Consider the following 15,976-nt stretch of genomic DNA (forward strand, 5'->3'; position numbering starts at 1 on the left):
TGCAGATGGAGGAAAAAATGGATTATTAAAATACAGTTTTTCCTCTTTCCGTAAAAGTAAATAATCTATTGAGAAAGCAAATTAGTCATTGAGAGCATCAAACAGGAGTTTACCATGGGAGCAGTGACGTTTAACAGTTCAATTCAGTCTGTTAACTGAAAGCATTTTAGTATTATGAAGATGGTATTTGCTCAACAACACCTGTTTTGTGTTTAAGCTCCAGGTCTGATGCCAACCAATTCGCCAAAATTATTTCTTTAAGATTTACAAAAGCAATTGAAAATGAAAATATTCTTCATGTTCAGTGCAACTATAGGTGATAAGTACAAAATACTGGAATTTTATTGCTTACCTAACTTTCTAAAACAATGACTTTAAAAAATGGCATTTGGCAATTTATTACAGAATCATACTAATTCATTCCTATGAATGTTGAAGGACCAAATTTTACTTTTTTGCCACTATGCTCACTTTTCAGGAAAAGAACAGCTCCACAGGCTCTTATTTTTTCATTATATTAAGAGGTTGTAATATTTCAAACTGTGATTCAATTTGGCTTAATTGCATCTACGATTCAAGTAACAACAAAAAATCAACATTCATTACTTAGTAACATATCTACTGCCCAACTCATCTACAGAGTTACATATGCAACTTGTTAATGCTGGAGCTACTTATGTAAAAAAAAATAGAACTATTAATTACACAGGGTGTCCAAAAGGAAAACAAAACAAATTTCCTCTCTGAATTAAAGCCTGGAAACTAAGAGCTTAAATTTTATCAAAAGTATTACAACAAAGTTGAGGTAAATATAAATTTTCCATTAGATTAAAAAAGTAGAACAGAACTAAAAACTTGAAAGAAAAAAAAACTCTTTAAAAAATACCGTTGAGGTAGATTACACTAAATATACTTCAAAGCTGCAAAGGATTAGATGATTTTTTTTTTAATTGCACTTTAGATGAAGGTTTACAGAACAAACTAGTTTCTCATCAAACAGTGCACGCCTTGTTGTATGCCACTGGTTAACAGCCCCATAATAAGTCAACACTCTCCCTTTCAACCTTGGGTTCCCTATTACCAGCTTTCCTGTTCCCTCCTACCTTCCAGTCCCTGCCCCAGGGCTAGTGTGTCCCTTTAGTCTTGTTTTGTTCCATGGGACTGTTCAACTTCGGCTGAAGGGTGGACCTCAGGAGTAGCTTCATTACTGAGCTGAAAGGGTGTCCAGGGGCCATACTCTCAGGGTTTCTCCAGTCTCTGTCAGGCCAGCAAGTCTGGACTTTCTTTTTGAGTTAGAATTTTGTTCTGCATTTTTCTCCAGCTATGTCTGGGACCCTCTATTGTGATCCCTGTCAGAGCAGTCAGTGGTGGCAGCCGGGCACCATCTAGTTGTACTGGACTCAGTCTGGTGGAGGCCGTGGTAGATGTGGTCCATTAGAAGGACCAGATGACTTTTTATTAAAATAGAGAAAGTTCAAATTTCATGCAGATAAAAAGTCTGTGGAAGAGGTTTCTTTCAGGTATTAATGTAATATTTATAATAGACATTTAAACTATTTTAGGGGAGGATTAAAGACCCCACTGATAATCAGAAAGAAAATATGGACCCTCCCCTTAGTAATATTAAAAACAATTGTGCTTGCACTCATACAGCACTTAATATGTATGAGGCACTATTAAAAGTACTTAATATGTACTAATTGGAGCTCTGGTAGTGAAGTAGTTAAGAGCTCAGCTGCTAACCAAAAAGTCGGCGGTTTGAATCCACAGCCACTCCTTGGAAATCCTATGGGGCAGTTCTACTCTGTCCTATAGGGTCACTATGAGGCAAAATTGACTCAAGAGCAACAGGTTTTAGTTGTTTTGGTTTATATGTATTAATTAGCTTTAGTTCCCAAAGAAATCCTACAAAATTGATGTACTATTATTATACTCATGCTTCAGATAGGGAAACTGAGGTACATTCTTGTTGTGTGCCATCAATTCCTACTCAATGACCTTAAACCAACAGAGCAGAGCTGCCCCATAGGGCTCCCTAGGCTGTAATGTTCACAGCAGCAGATCACCAGGTCTTTTGTCCCACAGAGCTGCTGGTGGGTTTGAACTGCCCACCTTTCAGTTACCAGCCGAGCACTTAACCATTGTGTCACTCTTTAACTGGGGTACAGGCAGGTTAAATAAATTGCCCGAGGTTGCAAATCTAGTAAGTACATGGCAGAGCTGGAATTTAAATCCAGGGAGCCTGACTCCTGAGTCCAACCTCTTAACCATCAAGCCGTATAAATGCACATACACAAATAATTTCACTTACAATTGAACAGGACTCATAGAGCTCTTGAAGCCTATCCAGGTTTCTAGGGATACTAGGTTACTTCTCCAATTTTCAAGATGACTTGAAACAGTTTAGTTTGAATTTTATTGAGTAGTAAATTGAAGACTTTAAGATTTAACTGAGACATGATTATCATTAAATGAAAGGACTGCTGTAAGTATACTAATTTCTTTTTTTCTTAAAGCTTAAAAAAAAAAATTTATATCTTACTGCCAAGAGTGAGGAATCCTGGTGGTGTAATGGTTAAGAGTTTGGCTGCTAACCAAAAGGTCAGCAGTTAGAATCCACCAGCTGCAGCTTAGAAACCCTGTGGAGCAGTTCTACTCTGTCTGATAGGGGTGCATGAATTGGAATTGACTCACCAGCAATGTGTAGGGTATGAACAGTAAGGGGCTAGAGAGATGAGGTGTGCTATTTTATTCAGAATGGTTAGGAAAAGTGCTAACCACTAAAACCGTGTTTCCCCAAAGTCCATTCTCCTTGTTCCATGTAGTAGCAGAGCTCTCAATTTTTAGCTTGACATTCAGCCACTCAGGTGAATGACCGCAATTCTCAGACTCCCTTTCAGCTACCAGACTATGAAACCAGGTTTGGCCAATGAGTTATAGTCAGAAAGATGTGTGCAAATTCCCAGCCATTTGCTTAAAGGGAGGGAGGTATGTTCTTTTGCCCCACACCTCCAATGCCTTACTTCACCCTTCCTCTGTCTAGAATGTGATCATGGTGGCAAGCCAACTAGGGCCATGCAGACAAGAGCAGCAGAAGATGAAGCAACAAAATACAAGAATTCTGGGTTCTTGGAAGGCTTTGTGGTACAGAGCCACCATACCAACTCTAATCACCTACCTCTGAATTGCAAGAGAAATATCCCTCTGTTTTGTTTAAGCCACTGTTATTCAGATTCTGAATCCATTTTGCATATAAATCTTTATCTTAGTGCTTCCCCAACTTTTTATAGCACAGAACTCTCAGAATATGGTGACATTTGTACATCACTCTAAGATAAATAGATGATGATGATTGTGGTCTGAGGCAAAACGCAGGGGATAGCGGGATCAATAACTTAGGAACCTACTCAGCCATAAAGAGAAATGAAGTCCTAATACATGCTACAACATGGATGAACCCTGAAGACATGCTGAGTAAAACAAGTCAATCACAAAAAAGACAAATACTGTATGATCTCATTTATATGAAATGATAATAGTCAAATGTATAGAGACCAAAGTTTATTAGCTGTTACCAGAGGTGGGAGGAGGGGGTAGAGAGAGCCATTGTTTGGGAAGTAGTGAGTATCTGTTTATGGTAAAGAGAAATCTGGCTTCAATTAAGGGTAATAGTTATATAACATGATTAATGTAATTGATATCACTAAGCTATACACTCAAAAAGAACTGAATTGGCAAATATTGTGTTGTATATATTTCTACAAAAAAAGAAAAAGCAGCTGCTGATATTGACTATAGACAACCAAACACCTCATAGGATTTATTTTCTTGGTTCAAAGATTTAGGGTCATGATTTCGTGGAACGTTCCAGCCAATTGTCCTAATACTTATTTTGGTGCTTCTGTTTCTCCTAGTTTATTGTATTGTGCCTGGGGTCTTAAAAGTTTGTAAGTGGCTACCCAAGGTACAATAATTGGTCTCTATTTGCTATGAGACCAGAAGAACTGGAGGGTACCTAGCTACCATTACTGAATGTTTTGATCAAAGATTCTAAGAAGAATTCTAATCAAAAGAGGGAAAATGTGGAACAGAATTTAAAATTCTCATGGACTGTAGACTTTCTGGAGCCATCGAGGCTGGATGACCCCCTGCAACTATTGCCATGAAGAAATCTTTAAATTTTAACCCTTAAACCAAAGCTATCCCCTGAAGTCATCTTTAAACTAAAGAAGAGGTTCACTTAGTTAAAAAAGAATGTCTGCCTTGAACACTGTGTTCTTCTATGGAATTATCCATATGTGATCAAATTGACAACAGCAACTTGAAAAGTTAGATGAGAAGCTTAGGAGGGCAGTGTTTTTGTTAATGATGGTGAAATAATTTGGAAAAGGATATCAAGAAGGGTGGTCCAACTCGAAGAATGTAACCAGTCACTAAAGTGTACATGTAGAAACTATTAAATTGGTCTATGTATTGTTGTGCATATTTTCACAAAAATTAAAACAAACAAAAAACACCTCAGGAATACCCATACAGGATCCATACCACACTAACTAGTTCAATAGTTCTGTCCTATTTAATATAGAATTCTTCTTGGAAAACATGATATTTGAGCAGAAAATTAAATGAAATGAGGGAGCAAGCCATGAGAATATTAGGGGAAGACTTTAAACACACACACACAACAAAACCTAAGTTTTCAACAGGAGATAACTAATCTCCAAAAATATAATACCAGAATATCTTCCAACTTAAAAGGATATTTGACAGGCAGATGATTTCCCAATCTCTTCTAGTATCCCAACCAAAAGCTAAAAAAAAACAAACTTGTAACACTGGAAGAGAGGGGATTAAAGTCAATTTATTGAAAAACATGGAAAGAATCCTATTCTTTCAATGGATTTGTAAATGAGAGATATAAATCAGTAGACCATCCTCCCTCTGTAATTCACCTTATGATGCCAGGAAAATGCAGGTCTAATCGCCTGAAAATATGTAGAAAGATTCCACCTCCCCCCGCCCCCACAGTGATATTCTGAAGAAAAAACTGACTGGAAAAAATTAGCACATATTTAATTGGAAGGCATACAGTAGTTCAGGAAAATGCATTACACTGGAACGTGTCTTAGTCATCTAGTGCTAGCCAAGTTGACAGATATTTTGGGGTGACACAATTCAATCCTTTCCACCCTTTGGCCCTCCAAAATTCATGTCCTTACCACATGTAAAACATATTCACCCCATCACATCATGTCAAAAGTCTTAAATCAATTCCAAGTCCAAAATCCAAAAATTGCTCTTCATCTGTGAAATCTAGAATATAAGTTATCCATTTCCAAAGGTACAATGGTGCAGCAGGCAGGCACAAGCTAGATATTTCCATGACAAATGGAAGAAATTGCAGGGAAAGAAGGCACAACAGGCACCAAGCAAATAGGCAGAACACATTACATTAGCTCTCAAGGTTTTGAAAATAATCCTCAGTTCTCTGAGACTATTTACACAATGGCCCTGCCCTCCAGACTCTAGGTATTGGCTGCACGCTCCAGATTCAGAGTAGAGGCCCCTCTGCCCTAGGCTTCAGCTTCACCTTCCAGGCCCACTGGGATGGTAACTCTGCTCCCTCAGTTTTAGGTGCACCATTCCCCTAGTCCATCTGTGATGACTCCACCCTTAGAAAACCAGAGGCCATGGCTCCACCATTTGAAACCCCAGAAGTCCTGGCTATACCTTTTGAGACTGAGGCAGCTCAGCTTCCTGTGTTCCTTGACTCTTCAGCTTCTGTTTCCTGGTTCCTTGGTCTCTCAGCCCTTGGGCCTCACGCCTGCATCTGCCCTGCTGGGGCAACGGTTCCAAAGCTCTGTAGGTCCATGGTTAAGTGCCTGGGGGCACCTCACTCCACCTGTAAACTTTGACTGGAAGGCACTCAGCTCTTTTGTTCTGTGGGTTGGCTCCAACGCTGTCTGGCACTGGTCTCCTGGCTCTGCTGTTGCCAGTTCTCTGTGGCTGCTGCCTCTCTGCTGCTGCCAGTCCTCTCTCCATTCAGTTTCAAAACTGCCTCCACATTTTAGGTATCTGTTAGAGCAGCACCCCACTCCTGGTACCAAATTTTGTCTTCGTCATCTGGTGCTACTATAACAGAAATACCACATGTGGATAGATTTAACAAAAAGAAATTTATTCTCTCACAGTCTAGTAGGCTACAAGTCCAAATTCAGGGTGTCAACTCCAGGGGAAGCCTTTTTCTGTTGGCTCTGGAGGAAGGTCCTTGTTATCAATCTTCCCTTGGACTAGGAGCTTCTCTGTGCAGGATCCCTGGGTCCAAAGGACGTGCTCTGCTCCCAGCACTGCTTTCTGGGTGGTATGAGGTCCCTGAGTCTCTCTGCTCACTTCTCTCTTTTATATCTCAACCAAGATTGGCTTAAGACACTATGTAATCCTGTAGATCTCATCAATATAACTGCCATTAATTCATCTCATTACATCATAGTGATAGGATTTACAACACACAGGGAAATCACATTAGACGACAAAATGGTAGACAATCATAAAATACATGAACTTACATTTAACGACCATGTTTTTTAAAAATACATCTTATCATTAGTAATATGTACTATACACAATGTTGCAGCATGTAATTTGCTGATATTATTCTCAGATGCTCACTTGAGGATATTTAAAAGCAATGTTTCCAACCCCCTAAGACAAATAAAGATTGGATTTATAAAGATACTGATAATAAAATGCAACAATAATGAAAACAAAACAAACAAAAAAATGAGGTATTTAACTTATGTCAGAACAGACTTGTGACAGAGTCACTGTAACAGAACACTGTCGTAAGTCAGGGACTACTTGTACCATCTACATGTTAATAACTCATAAAGTTCTATCTTTAACAAAGATTTCTTCTTGGAAATCCAAAACCATCTATCCAACCTCTGCACCTGAATTTCAAAAAAGCATGTCAAACAGCTTCAGGACAGACATTGAAATGTTCTTTTTAACAATGAATGCAACAACATTCCCCTTCGATTTGTTGTTCCCAGCATATTAGATCATATGATTGTTGGATTCAAAATGGCTGATACCAGTTCAGTTCAGCTCACTAACAGCTAGATATCCATCTTCAAGAGTTCCATTTCATTTCTGATGACTTCCAGTTTTTCTTGATTCATACTTTGTCCATTCCCTGTTCTGATTATTAATGGATGTTTGCAGCTGTTACTTCTCATTGGGAGTCACACCACATCAGCAAATGAAGGTCCCAAAGGCTTTATTTCACCCTCATCATTAATGTTAACTTCACTTTGAGAAGACAGCTCTTCCCCAGTTACATTTTGAGTGCCTTCCAACCTGGCGGGTTCATCTTCCAACATTATATAGAGCAATATTCTTTTGTTATATACACAGGGTTTTCAGAAGTAGATTGCCAGGCCTTTCTTCCTAGTGTGGCTTAGTCTGGAAGTTCTGCTGAATCCTGTCCACCAAGGGTCACCCTGTTGATATATGAAATACCAGTAGCTTAGCTTCCAGATTAATAGCAACACAGAAGCCACTATTGTATGACAAACTGACAGTGGATACTGATCTAGAAGATCTATATTTTCAATGCAATGCCAATCAAAATCCCAATAGGATTTTTTATGGACCTTAAAAAGCTGATTCTAAAACCCACTTGAGAGAGAAAATGTATGAGATTAGCTAAGAAAATTCTGAAAAATAAGAATTTTGGGGGAACTTGTTAGATTCCAATAAACTATAGTCATTAACTACCATGTGTCTGTTAGATTGTCGTACTGTGGTGGCTTGGGTGTTGCTATGATCCTGGAAGCTTGGCCACCAGTATCAAATACCAGCAGGGTTACCCTTGATGGACAGGTTTCAGCTGAGCTTCCAGACTAAGACAGACTAGGAAGAAGGACCTGGTATCTACGTCTGAAAAAACTGGCCAAAGAAAACCTTATAAATAGCAGCAGAACACTGTCTGATACAGTGCTAGAAGATGAGCTGCCTCTTCAAAGTAGAGTCGACCTTAATGACATGGATGGAGTAAAGCTTTCAGGACCTTCATTTGCTGATGTGGCATGACTCAATATGAGAAGAACGAACAAATCTGTGTTGGAAGAATTATAGCCAGGATGCTATAGGGTCGCAATGAGTTGACATCAATTTGACGGCAGTGGGTTTTTGGGTTGCTCCTTAGAAGCGAGGATGGCGAGACTTCATCACACACACTTTGGACATATTATCAAGAGGGACTAGTCCCTGTAGAAGCACATAATGCTTGGTAAAATAGAGAGTCAGTGAAAAAGAGGAAGTCCGTCAGTGAGATGGACTGACAGTGGCTGCAATGATGGGCTCAAACACAGCAATGATTCTAAGGATGGCACAGGACTGGGCAGCATTTCATTCTATTATACATAGGGTAGCTTGAGTCAGAATCAACTCGACGGCACCTAACAACAACAGACATTAAAACAGTGTTGTACTGTCATAAATCCATTGCCATTGAGTCGGCTGTATTTCATAGCAACCCTACAGGACAGAAAAGAACTGCCCCACAGGGTTTCCAAGTAGATTTGAACTGCTGACCATCTGGTTCACAGCCTCAGCTCTTAACCAATACACCAGGTGGGTTTCCAGTACTGTCATAGGAATAAACAAATTAAAGGAAAAGAGTCTATATATATATGTATGTATATATGTATATATAGCATACGTGAAAGTGTCATTTCATATTGTAAAAAGCATGAATTATTTAATAAATAGTATTTAGAAAAACATGAAATTAGAGGCATTTCTCAAATCATAAACAGGAATAATCTCCAGATTATAAAACTGGATAAAGTAAAAAATCTGTAAAAGTTAGAGGATAAAATTAAAAAATGCCTGTCAATACAGGAGGTCAATAGAATATGGTATATCCACTCCAAAGAATATTTTTTAGTGCATAAAACCAATTCAGTAGATCTGCATATACTAAAAATGGTAATATCTACAATATAGTAAGTAAAGTAAAAGAACATGGTGCAGCACAATCCTGTACTGCTGTTCCTTATCAGTCCCTTTTCTGGTCTTATCTTCTCAATCTCTTCTGTGATGGTTTGGATGCAGCTCCTGAACTTCCTCTTTTCATCATCTGTAATCCCTAAGACAGTGCATTCAGGTTTATAATTTAAACACCATCTATATGCTAATAACTCATAAATGTCTACCTTTAACCCAGATTTCTCCTGTTATAATTTTGGTGACATCTGTGTCATTTTTATAATGCTATGTAACAATGAAGATAACATTTAGGTTGATATGCATCTTATAGTCTTCCAAAATTTACTAAATTTACCAAAGGTCAAGTACATATTTACCAGCCTCTTTTCTTTGTTTTTAAAGTTTTGTTTCTGTTCCGTTTCATTCTCTTCAAGGATTGACTAAGACTCCATAAACAGGCCTCCCTAAAAGCATCCATCAAGGGTATGTGAAGACTTGCCATGTAGAGACTCACCTGCTCTCAAGGAGAGATGGCATGTGGGTTTTAGTTGTTATAAAAGTTTAGAAACTTTTTTCCCACCTCAGCACTTTGTTTTAAAATTGGCACAGATAAAAAAAAAAAAAAAAAAACAGATACTATGGAATAATTCTATGAAAATTTCTTTTCATTTCAGCTTTTAAATGAGGCCAAGCATATATGGTATTCAAAATATCCAAGGATAAAAGGCATGTTAATTAATAGCTCTACTGAACTGCCGAGATTTCTGAAGCACTTTTATTGGTTTCTCAAATATATTAAAACTGAAAGGATAAATATAATAAAACAATTAAATTGGACCTATACTCTGCAGCATTAATAATAACTATAATAAAATGAAGAATAAATTCAAAGCAGAACAATGAGCAGAGAAATTACTAGATAATTTAAAAAGTGGTTTACTTCTAAAAACTGCTCTACTCTCGTAAAATGATTGGAAAAAATACGGGTATAAAAATTTGGTCATTTAAAAAGATAAACTTCATGTCAATGAAGATTCAAGTTGTAAAGAAGGTACAAGAGAAAGACTCTAGAATTTAAGACATTTAAAGAGAATCAGAGCATAACAACACGATAATTATTACTCAATTCCATAAGTATCAGGTGCACCCCTACCGGCTCACTCCTTCTGCCCTCCCCAGGAGGTGCCCCTGTTTAAGCCATGTATGCACTTTTGCTTCACAGAAGATTCTAAAGGAGCACAGCTAGTCAAAAAAAAGAAAAAAAGTTAGTCATCAGCAAAATAATATTTTAGTGTCTTGTTTGTTTCCCTCTGGAGCATGCCAGGTATAGATTTATTTAACACATTCTTTTTTCTGGTTCTCATCTCCACTTCTAGTTCCACTATATAATCAACATATTAATATTTCACTTATTATTTATTTAAAAGTGCAGCCTGAGAACGTGACCCCAAGTGAATATGCATCTAAGTTATAGTTTATGTATATACAAAAGAAAATAAACATCCAGTAAAAAAGAATATATTACCTCAGTGGAGCCATATCTACATTAAATCACTGTGTAATCATGAATCAGTCCAGATAGCACTGTGCTATTTTTATTTTTGACTACAAGAATGGCAAAGTCCAGGTGCTGAGAGAAAATACTGCGTTGGTCTGGCAAACTCTCTGTAACAGCAGCTCCCCATGGAGCTTTTTCATTGTGCATGACAAGTTCCCTCTGCTCCAAGACTCTGCTCTTGATAAAAAAAAGTTTATACTGAGACACATATGGAACACCTGAAACATTAAGTCAATGAGATAGTCTTTACACTATTATTATGAATTACGTAACTTCATTCCTGTGAAAATTTCACTCATTGTACCAGGCTGATGATGAAGAAAATGGCTTAGCTTTTATATTTTCATTCTTAAAAATAAAATTATTTACACAACATGCTTCTAATTTATTTAAAGTGGGGAAAAAAGAAATGTAAGAACACTATACAGCAAAATATTTTTCAAAGGCATTTTCCCTAGAGTATACAATCCAGATTTGTATATAAAACTAGTAAACTGTAAACTAGTTTTTTAAAAAAGCTTTTTTATTTTTTTGTTTGTTTTACATGTTTTAATAGTCAACTCTCTGACACAGTCAACTCTCATAAATTTTCCATTAGCTTGGATTTCATATTACTTTATATTTGAAACAAACTATTTCTCTTTACTACTTCTTTTAAGTGGATATATTAATTTTCTTTTTTAGATTTAACCACATTCTTGACTTCTTTTATTTACCATGAGCAGGGGGAATACTTTTTTAATGCTAAATAAATCTAATCCGCATGAGCTTAAAAAATCCATTCATATTAGTCACAAAAACATTGAAAATAATGAGGTGCAAATTAAAGAAAGAAGCGGGTAAAATGTATTAAAGTTCCACTTCTAACTACTTCTAGGCAGCAAGAGGGTACCCCATAGCAAAAATAAAACCAGTGCCAATACTCCAGAGAAGATACAACTGACTGAAGATCAGATACAGCTGTGTGCATGAGGTAACTGTACAAAGACTGCCAAGTACATCCAGAAATCTCTGGATTCATCCCATAGTAATTGGCAAGAATGTTTTAAGGACATATGCCCAGCTGAACAGTGAGAAATAATGTAATATTGTAACAAAAGCTTATAAACAGCCAAATCCACAAGGCTGGGAGCAGAGCTTAATTATCTGCTATAACATAACAAAGAGCAATACCTGAGAGTAGCTACCCCAGAAACATTATTCAAGCTGAGGTAGTTCTTGAGAGTGTCTAATTGTTTAAATTATTGAACAAGCTAGTAAACTGAGGTTAATGCTGACAGTTTAGAAAATAAAAATTTACATATGTATTTACCAATATTTATTGTTACATAACTTTTACTTCTTAAAAATCAAATATGTAAAACTTTGGGGAAAACGAGTTATTTATGGCCATTACTACACTGGCAAAGATTCAAAAGTATGATATTGCTGAAATTCCAAATTTTCACTCAAATGAAGCATCACAGCAGGAAAGCAGAGTATTTATGCAAGCCCAATATAATTAAGGGGAAAGAAAAAGTTACTAAAAGTAAATCTAAGTGTCTTGATAAATATAGGTGAGGTTTGGTTTAAATAAAAGGGACATTTCTGAAAAGCCGTGTTCAAGTTATAGAATAATAATGATAGGGCCACAAGAGACTTAACTCCTCTCTCTTTTCACTAAGGAGTCCTGGTGGTGCAGGGGTTAAATGCTCAGCTGCTAACCTAAAGGTCAGCTGTTTGAACCCACTAGCCATTGTGTGGGAGAAAGATGTGACAGTTTGCTTCCATAAAGATTACATACAGCCTTGGAAATGCTATCGGGTAGTTCTACTCCGTCCTGTAGGACATGACTTGACAGCAATGCCTCCCCTGCCGCACAAGTAATTTACAGATGATGTACAAAAAGGCTAACTGATTTATATAAGGGCACACTGCTGCAGACACAGAACTAGAACTCTAGTCAGTCAGAGCATCTCCTCTTCTGTGCAGTGCTCTCTAACTCCCTTAGACGTTAGATACCCTTAGTCGGAACTGACTCGACGGCAGTGGGTTTATCACTTTCAATGTAACTTATACTGACTCTAATATAGCACCTATTACACTATATTACAACTGTCTTTTGTTATCTTTCTTTCCATCAGGTTGTATATTTTAAAACATCTTTTCATTTAGATATCACTGGTATCAGGCAAAGTGAGCACTTGGTGGGAACTCAGTTTGTTGAGTGTCTCCTAAATCTTAGCACATTCTACGTCGAATGAATGTTCAGTGATACCCTCAGTGCCCAAAGCTGTCACTAAGTCAGATCTTGTAGGCTCATCATTTCACAGAGTTTTCATCTTATTTCAGGATGGTTTTAAATTCAGTACACATTAGTTGCCGTCGACTCGCAGTGACGCCCCGTGTGTCAGAGAACTGTGCACCGCAGGTTGTCAGTTTCCAGAAGGAGATCACCAGCACTGTCTGCACTGACTCGCAGTGACGCCCCGTGTGTCAGAGAACTGTGCACCATGGGGTTGTCAGTTTCCAGAAGCAGATCACCAGCACTTTCTGCACTGACTCGCAGTGACTCCCCGTGTGTCAGAGAACTGTGCACCGCGGGGTTGTCAGTTTCCAGAAGCAGATCACCAGCACTTTCTTCACTGACTTGCAGTGACTCCCAGTGTGTCAGAGAACTGTGCACCGTGAGGATGTCAGTTTACAGAAGCGGATCACCAGCACTTTCTTCACTGATTCACAGTGACGCCCTGTGTGTCAGAGAACTGTGCACCGCGGGGCTGTCAGTTTCCAGAAGCAGATCACCAGCACTTTCTTCACGGACTCGCAGTGACGCCCCGTGTGTCAGAGAACTGTGCACCGCAGGTTGTCAGTTTCCAGAAGCAGATCACCAGCACTTTCTTCCACGGTGCCTCTGGATGGACTGGAACATCCAAGCCTTTTGTTTAGCAGTGGAGCAGCACATTAACTACTCACACCCCTCGCGGACTCCACTAAAATAATAGAAATTGCTGAAATATTGCCATGCCCCAATTTCCACAGTCTTGATAAAATATTAATGATTTATAGAAATGGTAAAAAAAAAAAAGTTCAGAGAAAAGAATTAATTTCAAATGTCACCAATCACATAACTTATTTTTTTAGTTTCATTTACTTAAAATAATTATTTTGAAATATAATCAAATCACTCATAATTTGTTTTTAAAACATTATTTTCTTAAGTTAGGTGCTAAAATTCTTAGAAAAACGTCGAGTAATGAACTTGTGATGTAGTAAGCACCATGATATATAAATAAATGAAGTAAAATATTTCCTCTTCAAATTAAAAGTAGTTTATAAAAATGGTAAAGTCTTGTGAGATTCTTTTGAGAGGCTGAAGTTCTTATTCGAAAAGTTGGGCAACTGAAAAAGAAACAAAGTTGGAAGACACAAATATTCTTTTATATTTGTCAACCTAAAGCAACCAATTCTTTAACAAATATACGTTCAACATTTTCTATATACCAGATGCTGTTTGAGACACCGTTTTACCTAAAACAACAGAGGTAAGGCGATTTGCAGTTTAAATGACCAAATTCAGTTACCTGTAGCAAACATAAATTTTTATCAATGGTTTTCAAACTGTGGGTTACAACCAGTGCTATGATGCAGCTGGTCTGTACTGACTTCAGAGACAGCTGACTGTGTGAATCTCTTTTCAACCCAGCTTTCAGTGATCGCAGGGTGGCAGCCTGAAATTGTCCAAGCTGCAAGTATTCACATCCTGGAAATCAGAAAACACGACACAAAAGGTTTTTTTTTTTTTTTTGGAGGGGAGAGCCAATCATTCAATAGTGAGCTGGTTACAAGCCACTAACAGGTTACAAGATCAATTCAGTGGGTTGTGACCAATATTTAATAAAATATAACAAAATGGGAAAAAATCAACATGCATTACATTTTGTAAGATTAAGTACCTTTTCAAGAACAAATATTAACAAAACAAACAAAAAAGAATAAGTACTTTTGGGTGAAATCTCAGTACCAGTTTTATAACTTTATATACACTAGATAAAGTAGTGATATAAAAAGTATTTCTTAATGTGTATTTCAGTCAAAAAATGTGAAACCAGTACTATAATCAAGGGAACAAATACAATATTCTTCCCTAAACATGTTTTACAATCTTTTTGGTCATTATATGCTATGTGATTAAAAATTACATTCCCGGGAGAAGAAATAAAACGTTTGTAGTTAACAGGTTAATATCTGGAAGCTTCTTACTCTTTGTCAAGGAATACTGAAGAGAAGAATCATAACTTACAATCACAAAGGAATCTGAGCTTGTGTAGATTTACAGTAAAATAAGACCTCTATCTCACCAGGGTAGTGTGCTTTCATCACTTTACTCCAGTGGCTGCTGGAATGTAAACGTCTCTAACCTTCTGTTTCTTATCTTTGCTAAGCAAGGCAAAAACCAGCCCAGTGCCTTGAATTCTCAAACTACTTATGTCAACATAATTATTTCTTCTGAAGATGTCTGATCAAATACCATTGTTTCTCGTTTAGTTTTTTTCTAGCGCTGAATCAGTTTTTTTTTTAATTTATAATTTTATTTCACATACTATTCCTTTACCGAGTACTTGCTATGTATCACACATATGTACCATATGATGTAACATATATGGCTGTTAGGCATTAAGAGAAACATTTTAAAGATAAGCTTTTTGCTCAGTGTCTGTTGCGAGAGACAGACAATAAACACACCATGGTTAAATAATGTGGTGGGTGCCAAAGCAGAAGAATGTACCAAGAGACAACCCTCTTTCCCTTTTAGAGAGTTAATGTTCTCATGTTACTCCTCTCTGCCCACATAAGAAAAACCCAAAAGTGAGAGGAGACAGGGAAGAAAGAAAGAAGGAATAAGGACAAGGGGGTGTGGGGAATCAATAACAACAGGAGAAGTGACTATTTCTATAACTAGAATTACATTTTAAACAATAAAACTTTTAAATATGCCTCTGTTTTCATCAGTAAAGCAGTTTTTTGTTTTTTTTTTTAATATCTGTTTTTGGTAAATCCGATATTGAGGCCTTCTGAGTTTGTCTATGCATTTGTTTCTGCCACATGCACTGGGTCCCTACTCTCCAGGACCACCTAAGCTAAATTCTCACCTTGCGATTTTTGGTTGTGGTTGTAGTTTTTGGTGCACTGCAATAATGTAAATTTGGGCTGGAATTCTGCGCAAGAGCTTGTGGTTGCATAGTTTCAGAGACAGCCCCAATACATCCTGCCCCCACTCTGTTTGGTGAAAAGGAAACTTTCTTTGCAGTTCCTAGGGAATAGGAGGGCAGAAAGCAGTTTACTTTTAGCTCACGCTTACAGTGAGGTTTCATTTTATGGTAATATGTCTTCTATGAGACTCCCTTCTGTGTGAGTTTAGGCTTTGTTATTGGTATCCCACCC

The 15,976-nt window shown here is 37.5% G+C and overlaps 1 protein-coding gene across 26 annotated transcripts in view; it reads right to left on the reverse strand.

Annotated features, from left to right (window-relative positions):
- METTL25 (methyltransferase like 25) overlaps positions 1 to 15,976 on the reverse strand; it is a 147,496-nt gene that overhangs the window by 78,397 nt on the left and 53,123 nt on the right. For 4 of the 26 annotated variants that reach the window (XR_010321787.1, XR_010321786.1, XR_010321788.1 and 1 more), the window contains exons 7-8: positions 14,116 to 14,294; positions 10,148 to 10,236 (exon numbers count right to left, since the gene is read on the reverse strand). The exons of 13 other annotated variants lie outside the window; for them this stretch is intronic. Coding sequence is in view for 9 of the 13 variants with exons in the window: in XM_064283777.1 (XP_064139847.1) it covers positions 10,148 to 10,236; positions 14,116 to 14,294 (268 nt within the window). In the remaining 4 variants the exon portion in view is untranslated. Of the gene's footprint in view, positions 1 to 10; positions 13,934 to 14,115; positions 14,295 to 15,684; positions 15,846 to 15,976 lie in introns of those variants that run through there. 9 more of the 26 variants (XR_010321785.1, XM_064283779.1, XM_023559281.2 and 6 more) reach the window with 9 other exon arrangements.

Source organism: Loxodonta africana, chromosome 4, assembly GCF_030014295.1.
Source record: "Loxodonta africana isolate mLoxAfr1 chromosome 4, mLoxAfr1.hap2, whole genome shotgun sequence".
NCBI classification, from domain to species: domain Eukaryota; kingdom Metazoa; phylum Chordata; class Mammalia; order Proboscidea; family Elephantidae; genus Loxodonta; species Loxodonta africana.